This window comes from Dryobates pubescens, chromosome 11, assembly GCF_014839835.1.
Source record: "Dryobates pubescens isolate bDryPub1 chromosome 11, bDryPub1.pri, whole genome shotgun sequence".
Classification (NCBI taxonomy): Eukaryota; Metazoa; Chordata; class Aves; order Piciformes; family Picidae; genus Dryobates; species Dryobates pubescens.
Window position 1 is genome coordinate 6,244,037 of NC_071622.1, and position 18,216 is coordinate 6,262,252.

At 49.9% G+C, this 18,216-nt stretch overlaps 1 protein-coding gene across 1 annotated transcript; it reads right to left on the reverse strand.

The window, feature by feature from the left end:
* Window positions 1–4,569: 4,569 nt before the first annotated feature.
* LOC104307903 (cytochrome P450 4A25) lies at window positions 4,570–16,402 on the reverse strand. The gene is made up of 12 exons (XM_054165148.1): window positions 16,217–16,402; window positions 14,858–14,999; window positions 14,490–14,534; window positions 13,635–13,762; window positions 12,940–13,058; window positions 12,691–12,842; window positions 11,766–11,872; window positions 10,210–10,400; window positions 8,638–8,771; window positions 7,554–7,618; window positions 5,743–5,825; window positions 4,570–5,027 (listed from the first exon to the last, which is right to left on the reverse strand). Exons 1-12 carry the CDS (start codon window positions 16,400–16,402, stop codon window positions 4,859–4,861), a joined length of 1,521 nt encoding a protein of 506 aa, XP_054021123.1. The 3' UTR covers window positions 4,570–4,858.
* Between the last annotated feature and the right edge of the window lie 1,814 nt (window positions 16,403–18,216).

Below are 18,216 nucleotides of genomic sequence, written 5' to 3' on the forward strand. Positions count from 1 at the left end.
TTTAGTTGATTAGATAGTGTTGGATGATGGGTTGGACTTGATGATCTTGAAGGTCTCTTCCAACCTGGTCTATTCTATTCTATTCTATTCTATTCTATTCTATTCTATTCTATTCTATTGCGTTCCGTTCTATAACCCTGGAGCAGCTTGGGCAGACAGACACCTACCTCATTCCTTGGATGTCCATGCACAGACCAATGGGCATAGCTGCATTAAATCACTGGCAAAGGCTGGTTGGCACTGCCTGGCCCTGAGGATAAAGGAATTGTTCCAAGGTGGTTTAATTAAAAACTTGCTGTGTGCAAGTAAACTGCTTCTGGAAGGACCACCAGCTCTAGCTCTGTCCCTGAACAACATAGCCTTGGCTTTATGTCCTGGCATCAGGTGCCTTTACCCCAAAACGATGTAATTTGGAGCTCCAGAAGGAAAAAAAAGAGCCTCTCCCACCCCTGCAGTCCTTTAGGCCAGGGAAGGAGCCCAGTCACCCAGGTGGGAGCAGGGAGAATGCTGTGTAGGGGTGGCTGTGGGTGGGCAAGGGGGCTGCAAAGTTTTTGGTCTCGATTCAAGGCACTGAAAGGCAGGAGTAGAATACCATCCATTGTTGGTTTATACACCCATAGTAGCCAAACAAACATCCCTGGAGCCTGTCCTTATCGCTTTATTACACCTGCTAGAGTGAATAGATTAAAGAGGATGGGGGGGAGGAGGGGAGGGAAAGGGGGGGGGAGGGGGGGCAGGCAGAGAGAAAGCAGAAGAATCCAGCAGAAAAACTGGGTTTGGGGATTGTTAATTATTCTCTGGGGTCTCTAATCTTTAACTGGCAAACAGCATCACTAACTGTCTTAAAGCCCCTCCTGGAACATCCTGATAATAAGCCATCTGCATGAAGGCACCCCGTTATCTGCCCTCCTCCAGCCGCCTGTGACATGGCTGGAGTGGGAGATAATGAACGTGCGGTGTGTAATAACGACACGTCATTCACGATTATCGGCCTGATACCCAACCTTTTAGCTCCATTGTTTGTGCTTCAGAAAAGAAGAAGAAGGAGAAGAAGAAAAATAAAATAAAAAGGAGGAGGGAAAGAAGGAAAAGAAAAAAAAAAACAAACCCACCAAAATGAAATGAAAAGGGGAATTTTTGGTGCTCCGGGCTGTCCTCGGGTCCCTGAAGTGTCTTCCTGCCAAAGGGGCTGGCTCTTGTAGCATCTCCCAGAGGGTTTGGTGCTGCACCCTGGAAGGACTCGTGTGTGGATTGGTGGCTGCTGTAGCCATGGTGATGGAGGGAGAGAGCCAAGACAGCGCAGAAATGTCACTGCCTGGGAGGGAGACGTTTGGGGCCAGCGCTCGGCTGATTAGATCTGTGTCGCTGGGTGCTGCCGGGATCTTCGCGCCGCCGTTTGCTGTTCGCGAAGCTGTTTAGCGGTGGCTCGGCAGAGGAGGTTATCTTGAACACGCTGCTGTCCAGAAAGTGCCAGTATTTGAAGGCAGGAGTGTGTGTGGAGGGGGTGTTTGGCTTGCCTGGTTTGACCTGGATAAGGTGGAAAGCAGCAGAATTTTCTTCTGGTTACCACTGCGTTACGGCTCCCTGGTGTATTGGTGCTGCAAGATCTTCCCCCCAAAGCTTTGGTACTTCAGACTGCAAACCTGGGATACAGGTGATTCTTAATGGGGAGAGACTTTATAAGGTGTGTGGCTCCAGTTGCCTCAATTATTGTCAGAACTACTGCATTAAAAATGGCAGTAGTTTCTCTTCACTTTCCTGTGTATTTCCCAGAGTGGTTTTTCCAGGGGAGGTCTCTGCTGGAAGTGGTTGGGGTTTGGCCGTTCATAACAGTCAGGAGGACTCTTGGAAACCCAACAAGAAGCCTTGGTCATGGCAGTTCATGGGGTGAGAGCCTCAAAACACAGGGCTGGGAGAACAAGCAGGGCACTGGTTAGGCCACACCTTGAGTACTGTGTCCAGTTCTGGGCCCCTCAATTTAAGAAGGACATTGAGATTCTTGAATGTGTCCAGAGAAGGGCAATGAGGCTGGGGAGAGGCCTTGAGCACAAGCCCTATGAGGAGAGGCTGAGGGAGCTGGGGTTGTTTAGCCTGGAGAAGAGAAGGCTCAGGGGAGACCTTCTTGCTGTCTACAACTAACTGAAGGCAGGTTGTAGCCAGGTGGGGGTTGGTCTCTTCTCCCAGGCAACCAGCACCAGACCAAGAGGACACAAGTCTCAAGCTGTGCCAGGGGAAGTGTAGGCTGGAGGCGAGGAGAAAGTTATTCCAACAAAGAGTGGTTGCCCATTGGAATGTGCTGCCCAGGGAGGTGGCGGAGTCCCCGTCCCTGGAGGTGTTCCAAAAGGGATTGGATGTGGCGCTCGAAGCCATGGTTTAGTTAGTCCTGAGGTGTTGGGTGACAGGTTGGACTTGATGATCTCCGAGGTCTTTTCCAGCCTTATTGATTCTATGATCATATGGAGAGAGGGATGGGCATCAGATCTAACTTCTGCTCTGCCCTTGTTAATCCAGGCCCAAACCAGAAGATGCTGTAGGAACATCTTCAAGTGCCACCTAGTTTCCTTTGCAACCCGCCACCTAGTTTCCTTTGCAACCCACCACCTAGGACAAAGGGATGGCTCTTTGTGGCCAAATGTTCCCCAGACCTGTTGCTTGGATCACAAGCCAGGGAGTGGATGATCAGAGCTGCAGTGTGCCTTGCTTATTCCTGGCTGGGTGGCTGAAATGTCTGACAAATAGAGCTGGAAGTGAAAAGCTGTATCAAACTGCTGCCCTCCAACAGCCTCACTGTGCTGGAGCAGAGGAGGAGATCTGTAGTCTGACCTTTGAAAACAGCTTGAGTCTAGCAGTGGTGTAAGGCTGGTGTCATCAGCACCTATGCAACCTGCACCCAGTTTCTTTTTGGAAGTAGAATTGGAGGCTCAAGAGAAGAGTAGCTCCAGTCTCCAGCTGCCTTGCAAACTAAATGCAAGCTACACCTTGCTGGATGTTCACAGCATCCCTGTCCTGTTAGGTACAGAGACAGCTAAAACAAAGGCCTGGATCCAGCATTCTCAAACTGAGGATGCAGCAGGTGGTGGAGATGAGGAATGGGGCTTTGTCCAGATGTGGAGGTGCTCAGATTTGGTTGTCCTGGTCTAGCCATCAGCAAAGATGAGCTGCCCAGACAGACTGGACACAGCTTGGCTATGTCAGCACCCGAAGTGATGCTGGTGATGCTATAGCATGGGTGAACACTGGGCAAACAGCCTTGTCTCTCACCATGGTGAGCATGCAGCCCTCCATGCCTGAGTGCTCAGGCACTTGCACTGCCAAGCTTTGACTATGCTGTGGGTAACACCACCATTGGGCTGGGCACTGTGATGGAGCAGTGCCATCTCTGCTGCCCTGCACGGCTGTGGGTGCTTTGTGATGGCACAGGGGGTGGCAATGGGGGTGCCCCAGGGGTAGAGCCCATCAGCTGCCCCACTGGGGCTTGCCATGCTCCCTGCCAAGCCCAAGGGATTTTGCCAGGGACCAGGGAGGACCCGGGGTTTTTCTGGGTCTTTCACTGCCACCTAGCGATCTGTTTCCCACCCCGGAGCTGCAGCTCACCCAGATGGTCTCTCGGCCTGTGGTGGGATGAGGGACTGCAATGGGTCGCTGCACACCCAAAACAAGTCTGGCCACAGGGCCAGTGCCCACCCGCACCCCTTGGGCACCTCACTCGTGTACTGAGTGGTCAGTTCTCAGCAAGGGCAGAAAAGGACTTGAGATGGACTCATGATCCTTCTTTGGACTTTTACCCCCCCCCCCCCCCCAAGGTGATTTTGCTCTTGCCACCATCATGTGCTTTGTTTGACCCCAGATGATTTCAGTTGTTCACCACAGAAACTCCCAGAGGCAGAGGTGAGTGAATGTTGACCCATGGTGTGGAAGGGGTGGAAACAGGCTCCTCCGGCTAGGTGGGGATTATGGGGAGGTAAAGCTGCCAGACCAGCCTTTAAGGCTTGAGAAAACACTCAAAGGGCTGCACAGCCTTGCCTCTGGGTTGTCAGGACTCATCCTGTATCCCTTTGGCCCCCAAATGCAAAGGAAGCTCTAGGCATGCTTGGGGAGCATCTCCACAGGGCTTTATTCTCCTTCCCGAGAGAAGCGGAGGGCAGGGCGCATTACACACTCGTTTGAGGGCCGTGAGGGCTTTCTCCAGGTTCGCTGGTGATGTGTGCCAGCTCCTGTGCACCCTTAGCTGAAGGAAATTCATTGCTGGGGCAGAAAAACCCACTGGAATTTGTCTCCATAATGGTGGGCACGATGCCAGCCCCAGGATGGATTGAGGGTGGTGTGTGAGGATGTCATGTGGCTGCAGGGAGGAGCAAGTCCTCCTGCCCTAGCACACCCAGGCTGGAGGCAGGGGAGGGACATCATGCTCAGACAGTGTCCAGGCTTTATACACCTGTGCAAACCACACCAGCATTGTTCACACCTGTGCCTGAGCAGGAAGCTGGCAACGCTGCTGCAAATACATGAGCTGGGGACAAAAGTCTTGCCCAGCAGTTTTCAAGGGCAGGGTTGAGGTGAGGAGATGAGTAGGACACACAAGGATGCCCGTGGGGATGAAGGCTGAGACACAGCCACGTTGCAAAACCCCCTTGGCAGTGTTGCTCCCTGTGCAAAGATGGGACCTGGACCTACTGAGTTGGGTGTGTGTGTCTGAGGGGGCTCAGCACGCCCCTCTGGCTGGCAAGCATGGAGGGAAATCAGTGTGAGAGAGGTCTGAGGTGGCCAGGGTGAGGCTGTTTGGTGTTACCCTCTTAAAATTCTGGGAGAAGCATAGTCCTTGAAAAGTGCTTGCCTCTCACCACGGTGCCCCACAGGGTCAGCAGATCTTCTTCAGACGCAGGTGGATCCCACAGCTGGACCTGAGGATCATCTGTGGTATGAGCGTGGGAGGCCTGGCCGCGTCAGGACGGAGCTCAAAGCGGAGCAGGGTCAGGGCCAGAGCCACTTTCATCTCGTTCATGGCAAACTGCTGCCCGATGCAGTTCCTGAGAACAAGATGACAAATGCTCCTACTGCAGCCTTCATCCCTGCTGGACCCTTAGCTGGGCTCAGCCCATGTGTGAGCTGGGGGACCTCGGGTGATGATGTCACATCTTATCTGAGGCCACTTCAAAATGCAATCCCCTGAGGCCACATCAAAATGCACCCAGCTTTGCAGTAGGGTATTGCTAGGTTTTTGCTAATAAGCATCAAAAAGAGATATGAGGTTGAGAGAACTGGAGCTTACTTCACTGGAAAGCGCTGCATGGATCCAGCTAAAACCCCAGACGGCTCTGAAAGGTTCTTTTTGGTTCTATGTGGAGTATCTCCTCTTGCAAGCTGCTGAGACCTGACTATCACACATCTGTCTGTTGATACAAAAGGGGAACTACAAAAACTTGGACTCAGCTGACTTTGAGTTGACCTGGGTATTCATCCCTAAATCAGGGAGCCTGTGCTCCCACCAGTGTAGGCAACAGACAATGCAACCATCTCCACAAATCCACAAGAAAGGTGTGTGAAACCTTTCAGTGACCACAAAACTTGGGGTGCAGGAAACACTTTAGAACTGAGAGTGGTGGAGTTCATGCTGTGGAAAGCCTGCTTGAGTTGGACAGGTCAACTTGGCTCACTGGCACTGAGGAAGGGTTGGCTTGGCTCTGGGCTAGGTCTCCCATGTGAGGCAGCCTATGGGGAAGGAGGGGGATGAAGATCTCTCACCTGGATCCAGCAGAGAAAGGCAGGAAAGCATGGGAATGTCTCTCTGCTGAGTTCTCTGGAGAAAACCTCAGGGGATCATAAACCTGTGGGAGCAGCAAAGTCCATTTGGTCAGTGTTTGGCCTGATATAGACTCATAGAAACATAGAATCAATAAGGTTGGAAAAGACCTCAAAGATCATCAAGTCCAACCTGTCACCCAAGGCCTCATGATTACTAAACCGTGGCACCAAGTGCCACGTCCAATCCTCTCTTGAACACCTCCAGGGATGGTGACTCCACCACCTCCCTGGGCAGCCCATTCCAATGCCTAACAACTCTCTTTGTGAAGAACTTTCTCCTCACCTCGAGCCTAAACTTCCCCTGGTACAGCTTGAGACTGTGTCCTCTTGTTCTGGTGCTGGTTGCCTGGAGAAGAGACCAACCCCCTCCTGGCTACAACCTCCCTTCAGGTAATTGTAGACAGCAATAAGGTCTCCCCTGAGCCTCCTCTTCTCCAGACTAAGCAATCTCAGCTTCTTCAGCCCCTCCTCACAGGGCTGTGCTCCAAACCCCTCACCAGCTTTGCTGCTCTTCTCTGGACATGATCAAGAGTCTTAATGTCCTTCTTAAACTGAGGGCCCCAGAACTGGACACAGTACTGAAGGTGCAGCCTAACCAATGCAGAGTACAGGGCAGAATGACTTCCCTGGGCACCATCAAGAAGGACAGGGAACTGCTTGAAAGAGTCTCAGTGCAGAGTCTCAAAGATGATTTAGAGAGTGGAACATCTCCCTTATGAGGAAAGGCTGAGGGAGCTGGGGCTCTTTAGCTTGGAGAAGAGGAGACTGAGAGGTGACCTCATGTTTATAAATATGTGAAGGCCAAGTGTCAGGAGGATGGAGCCAGGCTCTGCTCAGAGATGCTCAGTGATAGGACAAGGTGCAATGTGTGCAGGCTGGAGCATAGAAGGTTCCATGTGAACATAAGGAACATCTTTTTCACTGTGAGGGTGACAAAACACTGGAACAGAGAAGTTCCCAGAGAGGTTGTGGAGTCTCCTTCTCTGGAGACACTCAAAACCCACCTGGATGCTTTCCTGTGTGACCTACTCTACCCTGGGAGGAGGGTTGGACTAGGTGCTTTTTGGAGGTCCCTTCCAATCTCTAATATTTTGTGATTCTGTGATTCCCAAGTTCCCAAGGTAGGGCTAGATTTGGCCTCTACTGCTGTAGGCATCTCACTACAAAGCCACTGAGTGGATGAGAAGAGGACATTGGTTGCTGTGTGGATCTTCACCCTGAAGGCACCCAAGTCACTCACTACAGCACCCAATATGCCTGCAGGTGTTTTCTCATTCATGGCAGCAATGATCCAGTCAGACTCTCTCCAGTCATGAGCTGCCTGATCCTGGCTCTCCAAACTGCCACTGGAGAGAGGCAGATGCACACCCTCCTTCAAGTTTCCCAGACATTTCTTTCCCTGAGGCTTCTAAGACAACAGCTTCAAATCACACACTGCCTGGAGGGCTTGAAACTTCTCATACCATGCTGGGACCTGAGTCTCTCCAGGGCAGCTGAAAGCAGTGTGAGTGTCCCTGTGTCACCATACACAGAGACAGACTATTCAACACCCTTTCCCAGCACTTTGGCACGTTCAAAGCCTTGGGATATTTGGCAACTTCCTTGAACTTTGCTCTTAGATATGGACTGCTGGAATAAGAGAGATGAAAAAAACCATGGCAGAGAGAGGCACAGACTGCCTTGTTCAAAGAGAGTGGATCAGAGATCATCTTCCTCTTCTCAGTGGAAGTGAATGAATAGAAGTGAATTACCTCGGGGTCCTTCCACACATCCCGGTTCCTGTGAATGCTGAAAATGTTCACAGAAGCCAGGCAGCCTGCAAAACAAAAGTGAGAACAAGCTCATGACACCTCAGAATGAAGACCCAAGAGACATGTCTGTGGGATGCTATCCCTCCCTGGGCTCTGCAGGGGTTGTAGAATAGAATAGAATAGAATTAACCAGGTTAGAAAATACTTCTGAGATCAAGTCCAACCTATCACCCAACACCATCTCATCAACTAAACCATGGCACCAAGCACCCCATCCAGTCTCTTCCTAAATACTTCCAGTGATGGTGACTCCACCACCTCCCTGGGCAGCACATTCCAATGGCCAATCACGCTTTCTGGGAAGAACTTCTTCCTAACATCCAGCCTAAACCTCCTCTGGTGCAGCTTGAGACTGTGTCCTCTTGTTCTGGTGCTGGTTGCCTGGGAGAAGAGACCAACCCCCCACCTGGCTACAACCTCCCTTCAGGTAGTTGTAGACAGCAAGAAGGTCTCCTCTGAGCCTCCTCTTCTCCAGGCTAAGCAACCCCAGCTCCCTCAGCCTCTCCTCATAGGGTTTGTGCTCGAGATCTGTCCCCAGCTTTGTTGCCCTTCTCTGGACACCTTCCAGCATCTCAACATCTTTCCTAAACTGAGGGGCCCAGAGCTGGACACAGGACTTAAGGAGTGGCCTATCCAGTGCTGAGTACAGGGCACAATGACTTCCCTGTTCCTGCTGGCCACACTATTCCTGATGCAGGCCAGGATGCCATTGGCCTTCTAGGCCACCTGGGCACACTGCTGGCTCATGTTCAGCCTACTATCAACCAGTACCCCCAGGTCCCTCTCTGCCTGGCTGCTCTCCAGCCACTCTGTCCCCAGCCTGTGGCACTGCATGGGGTTGTTGTGGCCAATGTGTAGAACTTGGATGTGTTCAACACTTTCCAGCCACCTTCCTGGAAGTGCTGTGAGGGCACTGTGCAGGCCAGAGTAGTCGGAATTCCCCACCGGCCACTCTGCACAGCCCTAGCAAGGATGCCCAGCTTGTCCTGCACAGCAGTGTGAAGGATGAGTGAACTCAACCGACCTGCTGGCAAGCTGCGTCCGTCGAAAAACGTGAGGGGTTTGGAGACGTGCCGGGAGACGGCAGGGACCGGCGGGAACAGGCGCAGGCTCTCTTTGATGCACATTGTGCAGTAAGTCATCTTCCCAAGGTCCTCCCTGGAAAAAAAACAACCCCACAGGGTCAGCCTGTGTTTCAGTGGCAGCAATGAGGACACTAGCAAAGGGTGGGCTAGACTACAATGTCTTCCATCTCCTGTTGGGGCTTTTCTTCCTGCTAGTTCTCCCTGCGCTACGTGGAAAGCAGCATGCCCCTGTGCAGAGGTAATGTAAGGGGTGTGGTAGTTTCAGGCTATGCCTTTACAATTTTTTCACAGATCTTGAGCAGAAAAGTAGTAAAATGTAAGTAAGTCACTGTTGGGTGTGAAAAGGAAAACCAGAGATAATTCTAACCAATTCAGTTGGAGAGGTATCTGCCATAAGACTGGTTGTACCCAAACACCTCTCCTCTCCTCTCCTCTCCTCTCCTCTCCTCTCCTCTCCTCTCCTCTCCTCTCCTCTCCTCTCCTCTCCTCTCCTCTCCTCTCCTCTCTTCTCCTCTCCTCTCCTCTCCTCTCCTCTCCTCTCCTCTCCTCTCCTCTCCCTCTCCTCTCCCTCTCCTCTCCCTCTCCTCTCCCTCTCCTCTCCCTCTCCTCTCCCTCTCCTCTCCCTCTCCTCTCCTCGAGTCTCCCTCTCCTCTCCTCGAGTCTCCCTCTCCTCTCCTTGAGTCTCCTCTCCTCTCCCCAACTCTAGAGAGATACTAACTTGCTTCTGCTTGATCTTGGCTGCATTGTTTTGGCTAAGTCTAACAGCAACTTTCACTGCTCCTCTCTCTCTCTTTTGTACCAGGGGGTTGTGGGGGCAGAAAAAGGAGCAGCTAGTAGCTTCCCCTGATGCTTGACCAGAGGGGTTCTTGTGCTGTTTGTCAATTGTAAATATTGTAAATACTGTCTATTTGTGCAACAGAATAGAATTAACCAGGTTGGAAGAGGCCTTTGAGATCATCAAGTCCAACCTATCGCCCAACACCGTCTAATCAGCTAAACCATGGCACCAAGTGCCCCATCCAGTCTCCTCCTAAACACTCCCAGTGATGCTGACTCCACCACCTCCCTGGACAGCACATTCCAATGGCCAATTAATCTTTCTATGAAGAAGTTCTTCCTAACATCCAGCCTAAACCTCCCCTGGCACAGCTTGAGACTGTGTCCTCTTGTTCTGGTGCTGCTTGCCTGGGAGAAGAGACCAGCTCCCATCTGGCTGCAACCTCCAGGTAGTTATAGACAGCAGTAAGGTCTGTAGACAGCAATATGGTCTGCAGACAGCAATAACGTCTACATGTAATACAGAATGCAGTGAATATAATACATAATCACTGCATTCCACTGCAGATTTTAGTTTTGCCTGTAAATACAGCTTTCATTTGCTTCCAGCTGAGCTGGCCTGGCAAAGTTAATGTTGGGGGGAAACTTTCAACCCACCACACCAGTGGGTGAAGTACCCTTCCCAGGATGAGTGAGAAGGGTTCAAAGAAAAAGAGTACGAAGCCCTAGCTTACCACTCCACGGTATCGCGGTCTCCCAAAATCTCCTGGATCTCCTGCTTGCACTGTTGCTGGTACTCTGGATGCATTGCCAGGCAATAGAAGAGCCAGGAGATCCCACTGGCTGTGGTATCATGGCCAGCAAACATGAATGTGTCCACCTCGGCCCGCAGATCCTCATCGGATAGCCCAACTCCATTTGCATCCTACGAAGGAAAAGAGCATTTCATTTGCAAGTGCACCCCGATTGGACTCGCTCTGCTGGGCACAAAAACAACCCCAGATGCTGATGAAGGAGGATCCAGTTTGGGATCTCTTGTATTTCCCTGTACGTCAGGAAGCAAGCCAGTAGAAAGCACATCCAATACATGTGAGAACAGTCAAACCCACTGATTGCTGACTTTGCAGTCAGCAGCTCCAGAGTTGGGCTTCTGAAGGGGGCCTACAAGAAAGCTGGGGAGGGACATTTTAGGGTGTCAGGGAGTGATAGGACTAGGGGGAATGGGAAAAAACTAGAAATGGATAGATTCAGATTGGATGTTAGGAAGAAGTTCTTCCCCATGAGGGTGGTGAGACACTGGAACAGGTTGCCCAGGGAGGTGGTGGAAGCCTCAGACATGGAGGTTTTTAAGGCCAGGCTGGATGTGGCTCTGGGCAACCTGATGTAGTGTGAGGTGTCCCTGCCCATGGCAAGAGGGTTTGGAACTAGATGACCCTTGATGTCCCTTCCAACCCTAACAATTCTATGATTCTCTGATTCTGTGGATATAGATCCCAGACCTCTAGAAGGACACGCTTTTTGATCCTGTATCAAGGGTCCTTGTCATGTTTTTCAGTAGTTTGGTTCTAACAACTTTTGGATTAGATGGAGACACAAAAGAAAGAAGTGGCTCCAGAAAGTGAGAATGAGCACAGACTGTCTCAGACCTGAACACCAAATGGCAGCTTCTGGCCAGAGCATCTGAATACATGATCCAGCAGTGTGCCCAGGTGGCCAAGAAGGCAAATGGCATCCTGGCCTACATCAGGAATAGTGTGGCCAGCAGGAGCAGGGCAGTCATTCTGCCCTGTACTCAGCACTGATTAGGCCACACCTTGAGTCCTGTGTCCAGTTCTGAGCTCCTCAATTTAAGAAGGACATTGAGACTCTTGGACATGTCCAGGAAAGGGCAACGAGGGTGGGGAGAGGTCTCGAGCACAAGCCCTGTGAGGAGAGCCTGAGGGAGCTGGGGTTGCTTAGCCTGGAGAAGAGGAGGCTCAGAGGAGACCTCCTTGCTCTCTGCAACTAACTGAAGGGAGGTTGTAGCCAGGTGGGGGTTGGTCTCTTCTCCCAGGCAACCAGCACCAGAACAAGAGGACACAGTCTCAAGCTGTGCCAGGGGAGGTTTAGGCTGGATGTTAGGAAGAAGTTCTTCCCAGAAAGAGTGATTGGCCATTGGAATGTGCTGGCCAGGGAGGTGGTGGAGTCCCTGTCCCTGGAGGTGTTCAAAACAGGATTGGATGTGACACTTGAAGCCATGGTTCTTATAATGGAGAGGCCCAGAACTGATGAAGCAGTTTCAAACATTCACCTTGACACAAAGAAGAATGTCCAGAAAATCCAGGTGTCTCTTCTTCTGGATCTTGTCAAGTTCCTTCTCATTGCTGAGCAACATCTTTCTTTCTTTTATGACCTTATCTGCATAGAATAGAGCTCAGTTAGATGCACCCTGCCACGTCAGAGACCTCATGCACTTGTGTACTGACTCAGGGCTCTCAGGGTCATGGGTTCGAGCCCCACGTTGGGCACCGATGATTTTGTGTAATGGGTTGAATTTTCCCATCCAGCACTAACTCCAGCCAGACTAACTCAGTTAGAAGCAAATGAAAGCAAAAGCTACACTTACCAATGGAATGCAATGAGTATGTACAAAATATACAGTGTTTACAATATTATGCAGATATTTACAATTAGAAAATAACATGGAAACCCCCATGGCCTCCCTCTGGTTCCCCCAGCGACCAGGGAGGCTGCTCCACTGCCCACCCCAAGCCTCCTCCCCCTTCCCTTTTGTACCAAAGAGAAAAAAGAGAGATGTTGAGAGAAAAACAGGTTAGTTTATCTTTCTCAAGGCCAGCCAGAAGCGTTATTATCTCCTGAGTGGAGCAGAGCAGCCAAGCCGGAGAAAAGGAAAGGAATGGGAATGGAAGTGAAATGTGAAGGGTTGTTGATGCAGCTTCTTTTTACCCCAGACTTCCATCCAATGAATTTGTTTAGAATAATCTTTTGGTTTTCCTTTTTACACCCAATAGTGACTTGTTTATATTTTTCTACTTTTCTGCTCAAAAGCTGCATCTAAATTTTAAAGGCATAGCCTAAAACTGCCACATCTACTCAGTCAGCAGGTTGGAGTTCATTTAAAGCCTAACTCTGTCCAGTGCATGCTGCAACCCCGCTCTGAGCTGCTCCAGATGCAAGTGGGGGAGACACTGGGAGACAGGGCTGGGGGAAAATACCTGTGTGGATATGGGCCACCTTGCAGGCCTCCTGAAACTCACGGCCCTTGCCAGTCAGGTCATAGAAGACATCCTTGTAAGTGAAATTCCGCACCCTGTCACTCGTGAGGCGGCTCAGATCAAAAACAGCTTGGATGTAAGAGTCTGAGTTGCTGTAAGGAGACCAAGGGGGTGTTAGCAACCTAAGTGGGGAAACAGGAGCACTTGCTCCTGAATCTGAAAGCAGAATTTGAGAGCTCAGGCACTGACCTCTGAGTCTGACAGTTGCTCTTACAACTGAAGGCACATTTCATGATGCTGTCCAGTGTCATCAAGCTAACATCCTGAAAGATCTCTACTGACTCTGTGCTCTTCTTTTCCCACTTATCCTAGTATGGGAAACAGAGGTAATGAAGGATAGACTATGAAGCCATATGACCAGGTCATATTTTCCTGTCCCTCTTACCAGATCCACACTGCTAATTACTATCTTTTCACTGTAGGTTCAGTGAATGTAATCAAACTCTTCTATACATTTCTCTTTCTGGATTTACCATTAGTGGGCTAGGAAAGGACATTCTAGCAGTGGTTGATTTTACTGGCAAGCAGATAAATGAAAGAAAAAGTGGAATGGCCAGAGGATGGTGAGGGGAGCAGTTTCAGAGCTTCAAAATTACCCAAAACATTTGGTGAAACTCTAGAGAATAGACTAGAATAGACTAGACTAGACTAGACTAGAATATAGTAGAGTAGAGTAAAGTAGAGTAGAGTAGAGTAGAGTAGAGTAGAGTAGAATAAACCAGGTTGGAAGAGACCCTCAAGATCATTGTGTCCAACCTATCATCCAACCAACCAACCAACTAAACCATCTAAGTCCAGCATCTTTCCACCAGTCATTCCCAGACATGGTTATTTTTGCAGGTGCATGGTTGACAGGTAAAACTAGTAGGAGAGGTGATCCTTACCAGCATCACTTTGACTGAATCTGACACCATGTGTACATAAGGTTTCAGCACATCATAGTGAAAGGCTGGGGTGAGCATCTTCCGGTGCTGGAACCATTTGGCTCCATTCAAGATCAACAGCCCCTTCCCTGGAGACACAAACAGCAGAAGTGCAATCAGCTCCTCCAGACTCCAATCACATCTCTGGCAGCTTTACTACTTCTTTTGGCCAGGAATGGACAAGCATACAGGGTCTAGGAGAAGGAAGAGTTGGTGATGGAGCCTTCTCTCCAGCTTCTCTGAGGCCCCTCACTTCAGTGTTCTTTGGATGGAGGACAAGCATGCCTACATGTCCTTCATTGCAGCTGGCTGAGCACACCTAATCTACCCTCAAACCAAACCTATTATGGCAAAGACACAGGACTTGCTCTCTCAGGTGGAATTTTCTGCCCTAAATGAAATACATGGGTGCCTTGTGCAGCAATGACTGTTGTTAGCAGGACACTGGAATCATAGAATCACAGAATCAATAAGGTTGGAAGAGATCTCAAAGAACATCAAGTCCAACCTGTCACCCAAGACCTCATGACTACTAAACTATGGCTACCACAAAGCTGTGTGTAAGCCATGAACTTCCCTGTCCTTAGTGTATCTCACTCCAGTTATCCACAATAGTATTCAGTAGGGCAGGGTGTGTGATCCAGGGCAAAGCCACCTGATGTGCTCCACAACCAGGTACTGGTAGCACCACTGGTACTAATGCTGACACTCAAACTCTCTCATTTAAAAGCTCTGGTTTTAGAATAGAAGGCAAAAGAGAAGCTGCTGTGAAATGTGCAACACAGCTGAAAGGAATAACAGAAGAGAATGACTTACCAATCCAGGGAACTATGAAATTGTAGGGAAAGCTGGGCTTGCTATCTGTGGAACAGAGCATACATGGGATACAGAATTAACCAGGTTGGCAAAGAACTCAGAGATCATCAAGTCCAACCTATCACCCAACACCATCTCATCAATTAAACCATGGCACTAAGTGCCTCATCCAGCCTCTTTTTAAACACTTCCAGTGATGGTGACTCCACCATCTCCCTGGGCAGCACATTCCAATGGCCAATCTCTCTTGCTGGGAAGAATTTCCTTTCTCTTCTTTTCCTTTTTTTCCCTTTCCCTTTTCCTTTTCCTTTCCCTCCCTAGGGAATTGTCAGGATCATGACTTCCCAAAACGAGCTGTAGGCACTCACCTGTTTGTCCAAGTACAGTTTTGGCATACTCAGGATGGTGGACTACTAGAACAGGCATGACTGGTCCAAACCATCTGGCAAAGGCATAGGGGTATTCTTCTGCCCATGACACAAACTGTTCTAATATTTTATCAGCAGCTACCTGCAATGACAATAAAGAAGGGACTGAATTTACACAGAGAAAGAGTGTGGTGGGTTGAGATTTCCCCCCACAACATTAACTTTGCCACACCAGCTCGGTTGGAAGCTAATGGAAGCTGTTATTTACAAGCAAACCCACACTCTACAATGGAATGCAATGAATATGTACAAAATAGACAGGATTTACAATATTGAGCAGATATTTACAATCAGCAAATAACACACTCCAGAGAAGGGCAACAAAGTTGCTGAGGGGTTTGGAGCACAAGCCCTATGAAGAGAGGCTGAAGGAGCTGGGGTTGCTTAGCCTGGAGAAGAGGAGGCTCAGGGGAGACCTCATTGCTCTCTACAACTACTTGAAGGGCGGTCGTAGACAGGCAGGGGCTGGTCTCTTCTCCCAGGCAAGCAGCACCACCTCCCTGGGCAGCACATTCCAATGGCCAATCTCTCTGGCTGGGAAGAATTTCTTCCTAACGTCCAGCCTAAACCTCCCCTGGGGCAGCTTGAGACTGTGTCCTCTTGTTCTGGTGCTGCTTGCCTGCAAGAAGAGACCAACCCCCTCCTGGCTACGACCTCCCTTCAGGTAGCTGTAGACAGCAATAAGGTCTCCCCTGAGCCTCCTCTTCTCCAGGCTAAGCAACCCCAGCTCCCTCAGCCTCTCCTCATAGGGCTGTGCTCCAAACCTCCCCCCAGCCTCGCTGCCCTTCTCTGGACATGTTCAAGAGTCTCAATGTCCTTCTTAACTTGAGGAGCCCAGAACTGGACACAGGACTCAAGGTGCAGCCTAACCAGTGCTGAGTACAGGGGCAGAATGACTTCCCTGCTCCTGCTGGCCACACTATTTCTGATGCAGTCCAAGACCTTTGAGTCCACCCCCCCTGTCAGAGCAGGACCATAGAATCTAGCACAGGTCACACAGGAACACATCATGTGTAAGTCCCAGAAATCACCTGATTCCATGTTTAAGCACATGATCCCAAGCAACATGTCTCTTATTTTTCATTCCCCCCCAGAATGATCTCCAGCTCATACCCAGGCACCCTTTCTGCCTGCCCTACAAAATCCTTGGAGCTCCCTGTGCGAAGAGGTCAGCTCCTGTAAAAGGCAACATGAGCAGGAGATGTGCACACCCCATCCAAAGCCCTCTCGGATCCTGCCTGGTATCTTGAACATTGGCTGTGAAAAACCCACCCTGACTGAGCCCAGCTCCCTTCTTACCAGGTGATTGTGTCCATAGAGCCAGTGTTTTGGGGGACCAGGGAACGCCTCCATCGCTTTGGCGATTTTCTTCCTCTCCTGGTAGAACTGTGCCACCTTCAGGAGCACAAAAATGACACCAAGCACCGCAGACAGCTGCAAAACAATAGCAGAAGGTCTGGCTATGTTGTCCAGCAGAGAAGCCATGCTGGCTGTGTGTCCAGGATGCCTGACGCTGCCTGCTCCTCTTCTGCTGCTCCTGTGCTTGTGCTTAAAGGGGAGCAGGTGCAGGTAAAAATCCTCTCTCTCCTGCTCTCACTGGAGGTGATCCTGGTGAAGCTCTGCTGGCAGCAATTTAAAGGAGCAGGAACATCATATTGTGCAACATGTTATCTTGGGTGGCAACCTGATTGCCTGCTGCTTGGATTCACCATTTAACTTTGACCCACAGCTTGTAAACAGAAATAGCTAGTTAATGAACAGCCAGTATGTATCTGCTGCTTTCTTTCAAGGCCCATACACCCCAGAATAGAGTGAAACCACTCACAGGTATCCATGCCAACAATTTATCTTTATAGAATAGAATTAACCAGGTTGGTAAAGACCTTTGAGATCATCCAGTCCAGCCTATCACCCAACACCACTGAATCAACTAAACCATGGCACCATGTGTCTCCTCCAGTCTCCTCCTAAACACCTCCACTGATGGTGACTCCACCACCTCCCTGGGCAGCACATTCCAATGGCCAGTCTCTCTTTCTGTGAAGAATTTCTTCCTAACATCCAGCTTAAACCTCCCCCGGTGCAACTTGAGACTGTGTCCTCTTGTTCTGTTGCTCCTGTGGATGAAATGATAGAAGGAACAAGGTGAGAAGCTGCCAGGCTTAGGCTCTAGGATTCAGGTCTGGAAGGCATTCATCTGCCTGCATGAAGTGAGGAACAAAGAGCCCATCTCTGCCCAGCACATGTTCTGGATGGATCCAGCTGCCTCCAGCTGTAAAAGAAATGCTCTGAGTGACTGCAACACACACAGAGCCACTGAACTGGTATCAAGATAAGGCCCATAGCCCTATGAGCACACACTAATGCTGTTCTCCAAGAGATCCTTCTATAGACAAGTGTGTTGTACCTTTAAATTGCTGTAACCTGGAGTTTAAGTTGCACACTAGGGGAATTACTATAGCAAGAACCCTTTGTGGCTGGTCAGGCTGGAATCAAGAGGAGGAGTTCAGTGTGATATTAAACCTGATAATCTGGCCCAAAGGCACCAGGGCTGGAGATTGTAATGGAGCTAACCCATGATTTGAGTTGTATGTTATAGAGATTATTACAGCAAGAACTGCCCAAAAGAGTGGAGGACACATCTCACAAGAAGCAGCCATCCAACCTGAACTGGCTTTGGTGCCAGGCAAAGAGAGGAAGAGCAGCAGAGCAATAAAATGAGCTGCAGCAGGATGGAGAGTATGTTTAACCTGATGGTGAGGCATTATGGTAAGGTCATGTTCCCTCTACAGCTTGATTAGTCTTCCTTTCCCTGTCTATGTGGCATCTCACTATCCTCCAGGGAAGGCCCCACATCACCACAGTTATGTCTTCATCACAGTGCTTAGTTGAACCTCGGGTAGAACCCCTTCTAGCAATCCCTGAACAGATCCTGCTGGTCACCTGGGCTCACATTCTGTAGGCAGAGAGTCCTGGAATGGCTTGGAGAGAATTGTGGTGGTGGTGGAGGACTTGGACTGGAACTTTGCATATGGGTAACTTCCAGTCATAATGTGAGTAACATGTGCTAGAATGATTTCTCTTTTTGGGTGTTGGGATGTTATGAGCATCAAATGGGTTATCAGCTGCTGAACATGGTAGTCTGATGGGCCACTACACAGGGGATGCTGAATTATGTGGTGGATGAGAAGCTCAACATGAGTCAGCAGTGTGCACTTGCAGCCCAGAAAGCCAATCACATCCTAGGCTGCATCAAGAGAAGCAGAGCCAGCAGCTCGAGGGAGATGATTCTCCCCCTC